This window comes from Ailuropoda melanoleuca, chromosome 19, assembly GCF_002007445.2.
Source record: "Ailuropoda melanoleuca isolate Jingjing chromosome 19, ASM200744v2, whole genome shotgun sequence".
Taxonomy (NCBI): domain Eukaryota; kingdom Metazoa; phylum Chordata; class Mammalia; order Carnivora; family Ursidae; genus Ailuropoda; species Ailuropoda melanoleuca.
The window spans coordinates 16,202,116-16,218,065 of record NC_048236.1 but is presented as its reverse complement, the minus strand read 5'-3'; the positions used below and the strand labels follow the sequence as shown (position 1 = coordinate 16,218,065).

At 38.3% G+C, this 15,950-nt stretch overlaps 1 protein-coding gene across 9 annotated transcripts in view; it reads left to right on the top strand.

Annotated features, from left to right (window-relative positions):
• The first annotated feature begins 652 nt into the window (after positions 1-652).
• Positions 653-15,950, top strand: part of KHDRBS2 (KH RNA binding domain containing, signal transduction associated 2) — a 597,869-nt gene continuing 582,571 nt past the window's right edge. For all 9 annotated transcript variants that reach the window (XR_004622082.1, XR_004622080.1, XR_004622081.1 and 6 more), the window contains exon 1: positions 653-987. Coding sequence is in view for 6 of the 9 variants with exons in the window: in XM_034648191.1 (XP_034504082.1) it covers positions 897-987 (91 nt within the window). In the remaining 3 variants the exon portion in view is untranslated. The remainder of the gene's footprint in view (positions 988-15,950) is intronic.

The window sequence follows — 15,950 nt, the reverse complement described above, 5'->3', positions numbered from 1 at the left end:
TACCATAATGATTGTACACTGGAAGCATGTTGCTGTACAATATCGCCCCAGAGCCGCTTTGTTTATCAATGAACATCCGACTGAGTCCCCGAGATGTAGGTCAGACTCATTGAAAATATCAGCCGCCGATCACATACAGTCTTCATGATATTTCCAGACCGGGTGCGTTGCTGATTCTTGCACACTGGAGTGCGTCTGAGCTGCATGATGGAGAGGGGACACCTGTACCTTAGGGACACAGGTGAAGTCCCGTTTACCTTCCTGGTACTTTCCCTGGTGCTTCCTCGTTGCCTCAGCAGCTCACTCTTCATTTCCATCTCCCCTGCTGTCTTGGACCCAAGGTGCTCTGCTAAACGGGTGCTTTTCCCGCTCTCTCCTTTCTTTGCACCTCAGCCGAAGACAGAGTGCTCCACACAACTGGGCATCCCTAATAACCAGGGGAAAGCTTGGGCTACAAGAAGAAAGCATTTGCACCTTTTGCTCTCCCCTCCCCTCTGCAGCTGCCTCCTGCCAGTCAGGCGATCCGACGTGCGGCGCGGCCCAATAAGGGCCCTCAGCCTTCGCGGGGGCCCGGCCTCTCGTGGCGCCACCACCAATGAATGGTTGGTGGAGGTGGGACGCGCCCTGTTCCCGCCTCTCCAGTTAAGGCCGCTGGTGTGAGCCGGGGCTCGGCGCGAGAGAGGGACGACGGAAGGGACCGGCAGGTGTGGGCGCGGGGCCGCGCAGTCCGACGGCGGGAGTCGCAGCCGCTCGGTGCATGGGCCAGTGAGGACGCGCGGAGATCCCCTCGCCGCGGCGGAGGCGGAGCAGCGCGGGAGTAAGGCGCTGCCCAGAGACCCTGCGTCCGAGCGAGCGGAACCTTGCGCTTCGCCCGGGGACGGTCCGAAGTCCGCGCTATGGAAGAGGAGAAATATTTGCCTGAGCTGATGGCAGAGAAAGACAGCCTGGATCCATCTTTTGTGCATGCATCGCGCCTTTTGGCGGAAGGTAGGACTTGCCCCCACGGATGGGCACAAACCACTGGCCGCCCGTCTCACCCGCGGCTTGGTTAGGGGAGTGAAGTTGGGGAGGGACGCCTGTCTCCTTCGCAGAAACTGTCCCCCTGAAGATGCTCGCTTCAGAGCTCGGGCGGACAGAGCCCGTTCTTGGGGCGGGCAGCAGTGCACCTTCTCTACGTCTTAATTTGGGGAAGACCAAAGCTACGAGATGTAATGGCAGTAGTGATGTGACCTGTTAGGATCATTGATGGAGAAACCATAAAGTGTAGAGCGGTCAGCAGGGATATTTTCACTTTGCAGGGGAAAGGGAAATCAGTTCGGAAGTAAATGGTGATCAATGTAGTGTTCTAAGAGCTTCTTAGCTGCAAATCGGCATTTTTTTTTTTTTTTTTTTTGCTGCATTTGGGAAGTGATTTTGATACCCTTTATCTAATTACAGCCTTTCCTATGGAAAGTCTTAGAATTAACCTAGATTAAAACTATGCATGTTCGTCAATGTTTGTGAATGTGGCAAAGGCTAAAGTGCTTATCAATTTATTTGAAGTGTGATGACTGGGTACTCTGAGAGATACTGGCCCCTGGGAACACTCCACAATTGATCAAGTGTTTTACCAACTGTGCATTTTCTTTTGTGTACTTGTAATGTTAAAGGTGATTTCATTCCCAGAAGAACATATATATCTTGTCTTTTGCGTTGCATTGAAAGATTGTTTAAACACACACACAAACTTCTGTATGACAGAAATATTAGCCCAGTTACTACATTCCTCTTGAAATAATGCCATCTATCTGCTAAAGATACAATATCTGTAGTAATTTACACATGCCTTTCTAAACACAACTCCAGATTTTTTTTTTTTTTGATGAATCCTTCATTAATAATGAATTGCTTCATCATCAAATTGACTACAATGCAGTTTTGTAGCTTAGGTTGTTATGGACTTACCTATAGCAAAACTAAAAGTGACAACTTCCTCTCCTTGGCCCTTCCGCATTAAAAGAAGTGTTTTCTTTTTTGAGACGTAATTGTACATGGAAGGAAAAATTGTAATCCTCCATGTAAGATTCAAATAACCACTTGGTTTGTTTAATTTTTTTTTATTTATAGAGTATTTATAGCAACAATGAAGTGCAAGGTATTTTTTTTTGTTTTTGCATACTAAAGAATTAAAGATTTATAATCAAAATCTTGAACGTTGAAACAGCTAAACTGCTTTTCAAGGAATAAGTTGGCTTTCCAGAGGATTTGGAAAGGTAAAAAGCAATTATGCTTACTACTTTCTTGGTTACTGAATGAAAATAATAGAAATTAAGTTGAAAAGTAAAGTCAATTTAAAAATGAAACACTCCCTCTACTTTATTGAAAATAAAGATAATTGCATAAAATAATAGAAATATTGAAAATTAATGAGTTAATAAATGCTTAAGATTGTTCAAAATGATTTAAAATGCAATTATGCTTTCTGAAATTATTTATTTCAATATATCTTCCAGAATTGTCTTTATTACACTGATAACATCTTTAAAATGAAAAAAAAAAGTTATGCATTGATCATTTTCTCTGACCTGCTAATTGGAGTTCTCTTTGGGACAGCAGGCTCAATGATTAATTCATCGGTCACTGATGAGAAGTTAGTGGAGTTGGTGTACGTTTCAGAACTGAAGAAATGCATATGAGGAACTCTTAGTAGAGTGCATAAGCATTTCTGTGGCTGGTGAAACAGTCAGAAAAGGCTGTGCCCTTGGTTCCTTAACATTTCATCGTTCCCAGGAACTTGATTTCTTGATACTTAGGAACATGTTTGAATGTACCTTGTAATTTAATTTTTTCCCAGTAGGGGGAAGCATGTCCTGCTTTTGTAAAGAAATAGGAGGAAAAAGCTCCTAAATAGAAAAACATCTAAGTAAGAAACAAAGAGAGATGTTCAAATTTCGGAGAAATCATAATGAGGAAAAGAGAATGGAGGAGGTGATAATTATAATCTTGGACTATATAAAAAGATAGGCAAAAAAGATGCGTAAGGTTTACATTCTTTATTTGTACCTGAAGTTCTTTTGTGTACTAATTAAAGAGTATAAAGTGAGTGTCCTTTGGAATCTCTATTAATCTTAATGTACATTTTACATTATAGATCTTTCATTGTTTTTTCAAAGGCCATTTGCCAAGATTTCCAGGTTTTGTTTTAGATCTCTATAGAAGAATATGTTGAGATGATTTTATTTCTCTTACCTGGAAATGCACTGATTGAAGGCAGTGGCTATAAATAAACCTGACATAGATATTCATTTAGAGAGAAGGTGCACACTGAAGTACATTTCAGTCAGTACTGTGCAGACAGTCTCAAGACTGAGTGAGCAATAAAAATGATCCAGATGATTCAGTTCTTCAGAATGATTTTCTGGAAGCTAATATATATATATATAAGGTCAGTGATGTAAACCAATGAGCTTTCACAGTGATTTATTTTGCATTTTTGATCGGCGATAAATGCAAATCAGTGCTCCATTGCAACTACTTCGTAAGGCCACAGGGTTAAAAGTACTAGTTTGTTGATTATTTTGTTATTTTAATTGTTATTTGTTTTATTTCACTTGTTTCTGCTATGTGTTTTTGGTAGGTATGATTCTGTGAAAGCTAATGGAAGAGCCCGTGCATTTTGTATATTTGATTGTTACTTAGAAAAGATCTTGAATAATATGGTTTGAAGAGTACTTATAATATGTTTGATTAATTAAAATAATTTTCCTCCTGTGATTATAATATTGTTTAATTATCCATTTGTTATGGAAGGTGCTTTTGAACATGGTAAAATGGCAAACTCAGCATGATCCTTAAAGTTCCACTCAGCCTCTGAATTTGCCAATGAGATTAGATGAGGTTATTTATATCTATGCTCCTTCTGGGAAGTGCACTAAACTGTGAATCCAGATACCTGGATTTTAATTCTGCTTTTGCCTAAACAGAATGTTGATAAACTTCGCTTCCCCCAGGCCCTGTTGTCTCTGAAATTAAGGAATTGGACTAGATGATGTGTAGGTTTCTTTGTAGTCCCAGACTTAATTAGAATTACAAAGTTCTGTAGTCTGCCAGATTTCCTAACCTGACTTCTTCACAAGTATTGGTAGATTCGTCATTTTTTAGATTGACTGATCAAATGAGGAAGTCAAATATTGCCAAATGTCCCAACAGTTAAAATGTTTTTTTTAAAAACATTAGGTGCTATTTTAAAATTTGGGTGAAAAGCGTGGCCTTCCATCCAGGATTGGCCTTCATGTTTGCTGAGATAGATGAACTTTTAAAACTATGAGAGAAACAGGGAATAATATTTATCACAAATGCTGACTTGCAGTGATTTAACTACATGTAGATTCTCAGTAAGAATCATTTAATTAGGTTGTATTCCCCAAAATATTCTCCACAAAGCATGAAGAGTTCTTAAATTAAGGAAAGGTATTGGTATAATGTCCAAATAGCTTCTGGTAAAAAATAGTATACATGTGACTTTCCTTTTGATTAATGTAACCCCGCCTTTTTTTCCTCCTCATACATTTGGGATAATCTGGTTTGTTTTTTAAATAAAAAATAATAATTGGCCAAAAAAATAATTTCAAGATATTTTTGATTTTCAATTAAGACGCATTTATGATACAGTGGAAAAACTCTGCTTTAGCAAACAAAACACTTGGGACAGAAGTGTTGACACTTCTGTCTACTGTGAAATATGGGATATGTCATTTATCTCCTCTCTGATTCTCCGTTTTTTCAGCTGTAAAACAGGAAAAGTTGTATCTACCACCCATGGTTATTTGAAGGTTAAAAAAAATTCTGTTGTGATAATATAAGCAGTATTTTATACAAACATAAATAGATTTTTATACAAATGTAACATAAACAGAAATCACACAAATATAAGATGATGCTTTTAAGATTTTCTTTAACATTTTAATGGCATTCTGGACTTGACCTCAACTTGAAGCTTGGCTTTTAAGAAAATAAGCTCTGCCTTTACTCTTTGGATCATTGCTGAGTGAGATTTGAACTTATAGACCAAATTATGAAATGTTATTTTATGAAAAGTTATTCCAATCAGGGTTTTTAAAATACTGTGTTCCCTTATGTTCCCAATGGTCACTTTCAGTGTTTTACTTGAGCTTGATTAGCCCTTGTCCCGTGTCTTTTGAGGGTAATTCCAGACCTCCTCAGGCCTCCTCGTAAACCCACATGTCCTTCACTCTTGGCAGCTGATTCCATCTTCTGTTTTAGTAGGAAATGGATATATCTCTTCTGACGTTATTCAGCCTCCCATCACCTAAATTCCTCCATAATCCTCCTTACTGTCCTTCATTCCCAGAAGGTGAAATGTTTTTTTTTTCTGCTCTAGGCTGACTTGTACACCAGTATCCTTCCTTGATCCCAGTGCTCATCCTGTCTTCCAGGCTCGTTCCATAGTTCTAGCCCTTCTTTAGTATCTCCACTTTCCGTCTCCCTCTTCGCTCTTTTATTGTAGCAGCCTGTAATTGATCCAATCTGAATAAAATCTGAATAAAAAAAATTTGTAATTGATCCAATCTGAATAAAAAAGAATTAAAATATTTTTTTCACTCACCAAAAGTAACCAAAATAATCTCTCTCGATACTCCCTTGTTTCCTTCAAGTTTCCAATAATATTACTCTTTACTAGCTGCCTCACTTTCTCAGTTGACCTCTTCAAAATTCTTCATTCTGGCTTCTGTCCTCATCATTGTCCTAAAACCAGTGACCTGGAGAAAGAATCATCTCCTAATTGCCAAATCCAATAAAATCTTTCTGACCTCCTGTTAGGTCTCCTGGCTGCAGTTTCAATTGTTGGTCTTTTTCCAATTTCTTGGCTTTCTCCTTGGCTTCCAGGAACTACAATACTACTGCTTTTACGCTTCTCTGTTTCTTATCCTCACCACCCTTTATCTGTCTTCTCCCTTCCTCAGCAATGCTGCCAGAGTGAGTCACTCAAAGTCAAAGTCTTTGACCATGTCACACTTTTTGGCAGGCCTCCTCTAACACCATGCCAACATCGGGAGAGACACCTGCAGGTAGAGATGAAGGTCCAGGTTCCCCACTAGGCATCCATCAATATCATTCTGGCCAGGAGGGGGAGGAACACCATGTTACTGCTTCCTACATGGAGCCCCAGGGACACCAGTAGAAGAAGGGAGGCCTCACTGCTGCTGGAGCATGATGAAAATTCCAGCAGAGTGAGACCTCTGACACCACCCTGGCTTGGAGGGAGAAGGGCACCTTATTGCCGTTCATAAAGGGGAATCCAGGATTTCCCCATGACCTACACTGCAGGACACATCCTTACTGTGGGTGGAAGTGAAGTCCCTATTTCTTATCTAGTCTTTTCTGATTCCAGCCAGAGGGGAAAACGTATCTCTTTACAGTTGGGTGAGGTTGGAAGTCTAGGCTTCTCTGCTTAACCTTTCTTGACAAAGGTGAGCATGAGACACTGTTCTATTTTGTTTTTCTTCTTTCTTTCTGTATTATTTGGCTGGAGAAGAATGTTTGAAAGTTTTCTATTTTGCTAGGTTGCTCTCTTTCTAGTCCTCTGGCTAGCAGGCTTCTGTTGAGGCTTTTTTTTTTTTTTTTTTTTTGTCTGCTTCTGTTGACTTTTCTGGTTTGCCAGCCTTTCTAGTATGCACTTTGATGCATCTGAGGCACAAGAAAAACTAAGGAAACTACTCCCATCTCATTCCTGGGTCTTGTGGTACCTAGCCAGCCATTTTCCTTTATCCCCCTTTTGTTACTGAACCCGGAAGTCAGATTTGTGTGTCTGATGCACAGTAAGCCAATCTCTAAGTCACCGGGTTTGAAGCAGAGAAAGTTTATTCTCAGAAGAGCAGCCCAAAAAGAAGGCAGGGTGTTGGTCCGAAATCTGCCTTGTCTTTGTTGACTGTAGGGACTGTGGGTCTAGCAAGGTATGTGTGGGTTAGGACAGGAACTGGGTGGGCTTGAAACATCTTCACAAGGAGAGGCTCAAAAGTTTTGAGATTGTGTGCTGTTTTGGACATGTAGGCTCCATTCCGGGGTCCTGGTGGGTTACAGTTGTATCTGCAAATTAGGCGTTATCAAGTAGCCTCCATCCCTGGTTCCTGTAGGTAGTATTGGAAAAAAAATAACAAAAAGCAAAGTTAATAATTCTTGCACAGCTGTGGAGGAATGTGCCTATGTGCAGCATGTGAGGTTATAATGGAGGAAAAGCCTAGAAAAGGTTTACATGAATAAAGAAGCATATACATGGGCTCACTTTCACAAAGTCTTCTATGTTTATTTCGTATATAATATTCAGTCCCTACTCATTTATGTATTTTAATTTATTTCTTCATAAAATTTTCTTGTGAGGGGCACCTGGGTGGTGCAGTTAAGGGCATTCAACTCTTAGTTTCGGCTCAGGTTGTGATCTCAGGATCATGCGATCAAGCCCCAAGGGGGCTCTGTGCTCAGTGCAGAGTCGGCTTAAGACTCTTCCTGTGTCCCTTCCCCCTCGTCCTCTGGTTCTCACACGCGTGCTCTCTCTCTCTCTCTCTCTGACTCTCTCTCTCTCTCTAAAATAAATAAATGAATCTTTTGAAAAAATGAAATTTTCTTGTAAATGCGTGTTAGGTGTTGTACATTCATATTTCATTAACTAAATATATGCAAATGAGCATGACCAGGATAAACCCATCCGGATAATGGGTGCAATATTTTTCTTTATCTTATTTCAAAAAGACTTTGTGACAGGGTCCATGAACTGAGAACGAAGTGTGGTCTGATCATTATTCTTAGTTTCTGTTTAAGTGTACAATCTAGATTGAAGCTCTTTGTTCCCATAGCAGCTGTAGAAGGGAAAGAAGTTTTAGAGATAGTTTTTAGAAACCTTTGGAAATAACTATAGTATTGCCCACTTTTCTTATGCCCTTATTTGTTTGAACACCTGATTTGATCTCCTTTTTTTGTCTGAATATATAAGAAACATGTTTTAATTGGAATTATATTCTGACACCAGTTTATTTTTTAAAGCTGTAAACAGTGAAAGATTTAATATATTCAGAGATTGAAATATGATCCTTTTTCTCACAAAAATGGTTAATTTCAATAGTGTGATATGGAAATAGAGTTATTAAAAATAATAGCGTACTAGTTGATAACTGATTTCCCAAATTGTTAGCGAATACCTATGCTGTTTGACTTCTTCCTTTTCTCAATATTGTATATTTTGTTAATAAACATGATTGCATGTTTTATTTGTTAAAAACTTGAGAAGTCATAGCCAAGCATCCTGTTGCTCAATCATTACCAACTATTTTGGGAAACAAGTCATTTGTAGCATATCCTCCGTTGCTTACCTTTGTCTCTTGAACACTACTTCCAAAAAGATTTTGCAATGGAGAGAGGTAATAAACATTTGAGAACACCAGAACCACAACTTTTTAGGCCATTTACTATAGATACCCTTATAGTTTACAGTTTGGGGGATGAATCCCATTGGATTAGGATTCTACTACCTTTAACTATATAATCACACATCACTTCAGTGTGCATTGGTACCATTTGTCTGCAATACATGCTGTTGGTATTTGAAGACGTATTAGAGGTTTAGTTTATTGGTTTTTAAATAATCTGTGGGAGATTCCGCGTATCCATCAGATACAAATGCAGTGCATGGGAATATCCGCTAGGTTTTACAGACCAATGACATCGTGGGGATTCATGACTCTTGTTGGTTATGGTTATCATAGATTCTTCATCATTGTCATTGCTGTCAACATTTATTGGAAGATTACCCCTTGGTCAGACACTGTACTAGATGTTTTGCATGGTAATGCAAATTAATCCATATACCAAGCCTTTGTGTTAGTTATTACTATCATCCTGGTTTTACAAATGAGAAAAATGAAGAATTAGGGAAGTCAGTTTATCTCAAGTCACACAACAAATCAATTGTAAATCTGAACCCCAGGCTGTCTTGCCCAGGGACCACGTGTAACCATTGCACTGTACTGCCTCTTGGGAAAGAGACACAATTTTAGGCAGACTTTGAAGGAAGGGCAGATATTAATATGCAAAGTATGCCTAGGAGATCAGCATGGTTGTTACCATTAACTTATGAAATGGGTTCCTGAATGCAAGTATTGGATGAATTATTTCACAATATTGTTAGGTAAGAATAAAATATAGAAGGTTAGTAAATTTATAAATGGGGAAATTTTCCTAAGTACAGAATTGGTTTAAAGATTATTGAGATAGCATAAATTTTCTGAATGTCTTATATCGACTATGATTTCTGAGGGAGTTTGGTGATGAGGCGGCAAGACACAGGAGAACATTATCCACTTTTTTTTTTTTCCTTTTCAAATCCAAAAAGTGACTGGAGAACTTTGTGTGATTTGCTGAGGCATTTTTCTTTCTGTGTTTTTTAGAGAACTGCTTACATTTGCCGAATTCTTCTAGGGGGGAAGAACAGCTATAGTTCCTTTCTTGGTGTCTTGAGGTGGTATTGGTTTTGTTTAAAATCTGGAAGTGGGCACATTTCACATGTGGTCAGAAACAGATAACTCAGCAACATGCCTTGATTAAAATGTTATCTATAGGTTCCGAGGTTTTAGGATTTAATAACTTTGAAACAGATTGGTTGGTATTATTACACTGTTATCAAAATGGCACAATTGATGCCTATTTCCTTTAAAATATTAAAGATTAGATTTTACTCTTCTAATAGAAAAGCAGAATGAATGTGTTTTCTCTAGAGTGTAGATATTTTTAGCAGGTTTATAGAATTGTATGTCAGAAAATGATGGGCCCTGGCTAAAACTCAGAAGAGGGAGCCTCTGTGACAGAAACTCAGTGAAGGGGCTGAGGGAGAAGAAATTTGTTAATTCGAGAGTAGAGGGATGACTAAAGTAATAGCTTCTTTTATTGAACTTACACCCTGGCTCAGGTTCTTGCATTATATCCCAAAGGCAGGTAATACTGTACCTATGTTATGGGGAAAGATAAAGAGGCAGATTAGAGGGTAGCATACTCAATTTGGTTTTTTTAAGAAGAAGTTATATAAATGTTCAGTTATAATATAAAAGACTGTCAAAAAGCAACCATCAAACATTGAAGCATTAAACAATATTGAAGAGTATTACTTGTTTAAGAGAATACCAAGAACATGGTTTGAATAAGTTCTAGAGGAGTTAAACACCTGTTACTATAGAATTTATTGTTTGCTTTAAAATAATTTTCTCCAGGAAATTTAAGGAATTTGATCAGAAATTTGATTTACATGCAGCAGTATACTCATTGCATAAAACAACACTATAAATGCAAACAGTAGATGGATAAATACATAATAGAATGCATTTCTTATATGCTTTTAGGCTTGTAAATATTATTTAAGTGGGAAATTTAAGTGAGTGTTAAATTGAATTAAATACCATCCATGTCTCCAGATAGTCTAAGTTTTTCTCTCTGGAAGGAAGAAAAAAAACAACTAGAAGCTGCCTTTTTATCCATCCAAGATCTGGTGGAAGAGGAGGCCTTTAAGGAATTGTGTGAAGATGAAAGAACATTTGGTATGCTGAGGCAGATGGCATTTTATTATACGATATTGTTTTGGAATGGACTTTGGGATGATAGATGGCTGTGCATTAAGCTAGTATTCTGAAATTAGTGAAAGATTGGAAATTATATCCACATAAGGAAAATCTAGTAGAATAAACCATTATGATAATTAAAAGCCACTTAATGGAATTAGATGGAAGTGATTAAGTGTTTGGAATGAGTTGCAATAAGCCAAATGGTTTCTCTTTGAGTAAAATAAGTAGAATGTGTGTGTGTGTGTGTGTGTGTGTGTGTGTGTGTGTGTGTGTGTGTGTGTTAAGCATATACTGGACATAGGTAAAGCAGTACAGACTTGGTTCACTCCTTTTTTTATTATCTGTGCTCTTTTTTACCATCTGAGACTTACACTTGGATTGAGGAAGGAACAAGAGTTATAGTTAATTAAATAAAGGCACCTGGGTGGCTCAGTTGGTTAAGCGTTTGCCTTCGGCTCAGGTGGTGATCCTAGGGTCCTGGGATCAAGCCCCGCATGGGGCTCCCTGCTCATCAGGGAGCCTGCTTCTCCCTCTGCCTCTGCCTCTCTCTTTCTCTCTGTCTCTCATGAATAAATAATAATAAAAAAGAGTTATAGGCAATTAAATAAATAATTTCCATAGCATCTGCAAAATGCAGTGATAAAATAAATAGCTGATGCTTTAGGAGTGCTCGGTAGGGCACTTGAAGGAGCCTTCAGAAGTCATGGCAGTCTCAGTAGGAAGGGGCATGTTAGTTGAGGTCTAACAAATAAGTAGCATATGGCCCGGATTCAGTGAAGAAGGATCTAGAAGTACATGGCTACAGCAAACAACATTTCCAAAGCCTGAAAAGAAAGAGAACATTTATTTGAATAGGAATAAGTTAAGTGTGATATTGTGATTTATAATAAAAAATACATATTTGGTCTTCTCTGGTGTTTCTGGCACAGAGCTCCTAAAACTTTTGGAACAGCCATAAAGGTTGTCTTTTATTATGTTAATGAAGTGAGTTTTCAAACCCACCTAAAAGGGTGGGGGCTGGTTTTCAGGAGAACCAACCTGTGATTAGTGGGTTATAACTGTCAGTACCACTCCCACTGACCTTCCAGACAGGAAAAAGGTGGAGTGGAATCAATTGCCAGTGGCGAGTGATTTAAGCATGTAATGAAGCCTCCATAAAAACCCTAAAGGACTGGGTCAGAGAGCTTCCTGGTTAGTGAACTCATGGAAATTTGGGGAGAGCACTGAGCTCAGGGGGATCATGGAAGCTCTGCCCCTTTTCCACATACCTTGCCCTATGCATCTCTTCCATCTGGCTGTTCCTGAGTTATATCCTTTGTAATAAACTGGCAATCTAATAACAAAGATGTTTTTGTGAGTTCTGTGAGCTGCTCTAGCAAATTAATTGAACTCGAGGAGGCTATGAGAACATCTGGTTACAGCTAGTCTGTGAGAAGTGCAGGTAGCAACCCAGATTTGCAACTGGCATCTGAAGGCCAAGGAAGGGATGATTGGAATGTACAGGTAACAACCTGCGCCTGCAATTGGTGTCTGAAGTGGGGAGGTGACAGTCTTGTAGGATTGAATCCCTAACCTGTGGAATCTGATATTATCTCTGGTTATAGTGTCAGAATTGCTTCTGCTAATGTGGGAGGGAACTCCCGCCCCCACCCCCCCAACTTTGAAATTGGGTCCAGAGATCCAAAAGATTAAGTATATTTGGAAAATACAGTAAAAGAGAAAGCCTCAAGAAAAGTGGGTCTAAAGAGAATGGTAGAAGCTTAGTACACATATCTTATAAACTACTGTGTTAAGAAGTTTGGATTTGGGGCGCCTGGGTGGCACAGTGGTTAAGCGTCTGCCTTTGGCTCAGGGTGTGATCCTGGCGTTATGGGATCGAGCCCCACATCAGGCTCCTTGTTGTGAGCCTGCTTCTTCCTCTCCCACTCCCCTTGTGTTCCCCCTCTCGCTGGCTGTCTCTATCTCTGTCAAATAAATAAATAAAATCTTTAAAAAAAAAAGAAGTTTGGATTTATGCCAAAAGTAATGGTAAATCATTTAAAGGTTTTAAAAAGGGCAGGTGTGATAGCAGAGTTTAATTTAAAGCCTAAAGTGGCTGCGGTATTGGAGAATGGAATCAACATGGGCAGGCCACTGGATAGCTAAAGCCACAATCCAGGAGAAAAGTTATGATGACCTGAATTCAGATAATGAGAGTGCAGATGTGAAGAAGTGGACATAACTAATAGAAATTTAGCAGGTAAAATATAAAGATTCAGATTGGATAGAGGGGATGAAAAATAAAGGATGGTCAAGGCTCTTGTCTGGGTTGCTCCTTTGTAATGGTGGTATCAGTTGGGTAATGGTTTAGATGTGGTATCAGTTACTAAAATAGGAATTAAAAAGAGTTTAATGTTGAGTTCAGGTGGATGGATATACATGCATATACATGAAAATGCACTTAAAGAGTTGGGTTTGGAGAAAGATCTGTGCTACCTGTAACGGTTTCATTAGCATATAGGTGATAATTGACCTTGGGAGTAGAAGAGCTCACCTAGGGGGAGGGCATATGGAGTACAACAGGAAGGGGACTTAGGCTAAAACCCTGAGGAATGTCAGCATGTAAGAAGAGACAAGAGAAAAGTAGTCTGCAAAGTTGATTAAAGGGAGTTTCCTAGAATATAGGTAGGAAAGATAAGTAAGTTCAGCGTCAGGTAAATAGAGTATTGGGATGATGAAGGATTTGGTTGATATTTTCAAGTGCTGCAGATGGGCCAATTAAAACAAAGATTAAACATTTCTTTTTTTAAATTGAAACTCAAGTTAGTTAATATGTAGTGTATTATTAGTTTCAGGACTAGAATTTAGTCATTCATCAGGCGCATATAACACCCAGTGCTCATAACATCATGTGACCTCCTTAATGCCCATCACCCAGTTACCCCATCTCCCCACCTCTCTCCCCTCCAGCAACCCTCAGCTTGTTCCCTATAGTTAAGGGTCTCTTATGGTTTGCTTCCCCCTCTGTTTTTATCTTATTTTATTTTTTCTTCCTTTCCCCTATGTTCATCAGTTTTGTTTCTTAAACTCCACATATGAGTAATATCATAGGGTATTTGTCTTTCACTGACTGACCTATTTCACTTAGCATTAATATATTGTAGTTCTATCCATGTTATTGCAAATGACAAGATTTCATTCTTTTTGATGGCTGAATAATACTCCATTGTTTTATATATATATATATATATATACACACACACACACACACGTGTATATATGTGATATATATATCACATATACATACCACATATATATATACCATATATATATATATATATATATATACACCATTGTTATACACACACACACACACACATACACACACACACCAAATCTTTTTTATCCATTCGTCTGTCGATGGACTTCTGGGCTCTTTCCATGTTTTGGCTTTCCATGTTTTCGACATTGCTACTATATGCATTTCTTCTAATGGATTTGGCAAAAAAGAACAAGTCGAGAGAGGTGATGAGAAAATATTAAATTTCTTCAGCTTGAGGAGTGAATAGTAAGACTAAGAGAATGAGGTTGGAAAACTCTCTGAGGAACTTTGACTTCATAGAGGAGGAGAGCAAAGAGTAATTTGTTGAACTATAAGGAATAAAAAATGTTTAATTATTTTAACCTAAAAACAGCAATTTTGTATGGTTTAACATATATGGGGGATAGAGGCATTTAAGTGTAGTGGTTAACAGGATAGATGCTGGAACTAGACTCCCTAGGTTCCAATTTTATTCTTGTAATTAAAGATCTGTATTATTTTGGGTGAGTTACTTTCACCTCTATATGCCTCTTTTCCTCATGTGTAAAATAAAGACACTGATAGTTCTAAACTAACAAGACAATGACAGCCAAGCCCTATTGTTTCTTTGGCTCAGTTTAAATTGCAATGTGATTCCTAGACTGCTCCATCTCTGTTTTCCATTCCCTCTGCTTCCACCTTGCTTCCTTTCTTAGTGTTACATGGGACATCCTAATATAAAACTACATCTCCTATCATAAAATTGTCAAATTAATCCCTACTCTTTTTCTCAGACTGCCTTTGCACTTGAGTCTTTCCTTATCCCAAAGCCATTGCATGCACCTATTTTTTCCTTTGACAGCTCTTATTGACTTGTTGGCATATACAACTTCGTTGACCATTGCCACTTTCTTGATATACTTTCCCCCTTGAATTTGTGATTCTACCATCAATATAGGAATTTACCACTTTTGTTCTAATCAGTGAAGCTATGATACACTGTGAGCATGAGATGGGTGCCAAATCTACCATACTTGTCCTTAAAGCTTGTACTATGAGCATTTCTCCGCACTGAGTGACATTATAGTATGAAAAGATACATGGGTTTGTTTCAGGACCGGAGGAAATATGGACTCTGTTGGACCTGAAAGAAAACGTGCTTATACAAAATTTTAATTATAAATTTTAAGGTTAAACATTACTTGTGAAACATTTATTGTGTGTGTGTATTTATATGGTATTTCTTAATCTGGAATGTGGTAAAACGTGTAAGAGCCACTGTTCTAGTAGAAAGAACACATCAAGTGAAGTCAAAATACTAGTAGTGTTTGAGTCCCAGATCTACTACTTGGTTGCTTCATGACTGTGAGCAAATTTGTAAATCTCTTTGAACCTGTATTTCCTCATCTATCAAATAGGCGGGCTCTTGCAGACTATATCATAGATCAACCAATCATCTCATGAATCCTATGCAAAGGTATGTGCAGTATTTATCCAATGGCAGAAATCAATGAAGATTCTTTTCTTTACTCCACGTTTCCTGGTTTGCTTACTTAAAAAAAAAAAATTGAGACAAATTTTATGAACAGTGAAATACCTTTTAGGGATACAATTTGATGACTTTTGATGGAGAACATTTCCACCAGCCCAGAGACTTTCCTTACCTCCCCTTCCCATTAATCTTCATTTCGTTTGCCAACCACTATCCTGTTTTCTACTCTTTTAGATTACTTTGACTCTTCTTTGACTTTATATAAATGGAATAATAAACTACATACACTTCCTTCTTAAGTTCATTGTATTTTTGAAAGTCATCCATGTTTTTGCACTTATCAATAATTATATTTTTTTTTCTTGCCGAGTAGTGTTCCATTGTATAGATATGTCACAATTTGCTTTTATTCAATCTCTTGTGGTTGGACATTTGGGCTGTTTTCAGTGTTACTGTATTATGAATAAGCTGCTACGAACATTCCTGTGCAATTTTTTTGGGAACATATATTCTCTTTACTTGAGTGGGATTGCAGGGTCTTAGAATGTATATGTGTAGTTAGACTTATATTATATGG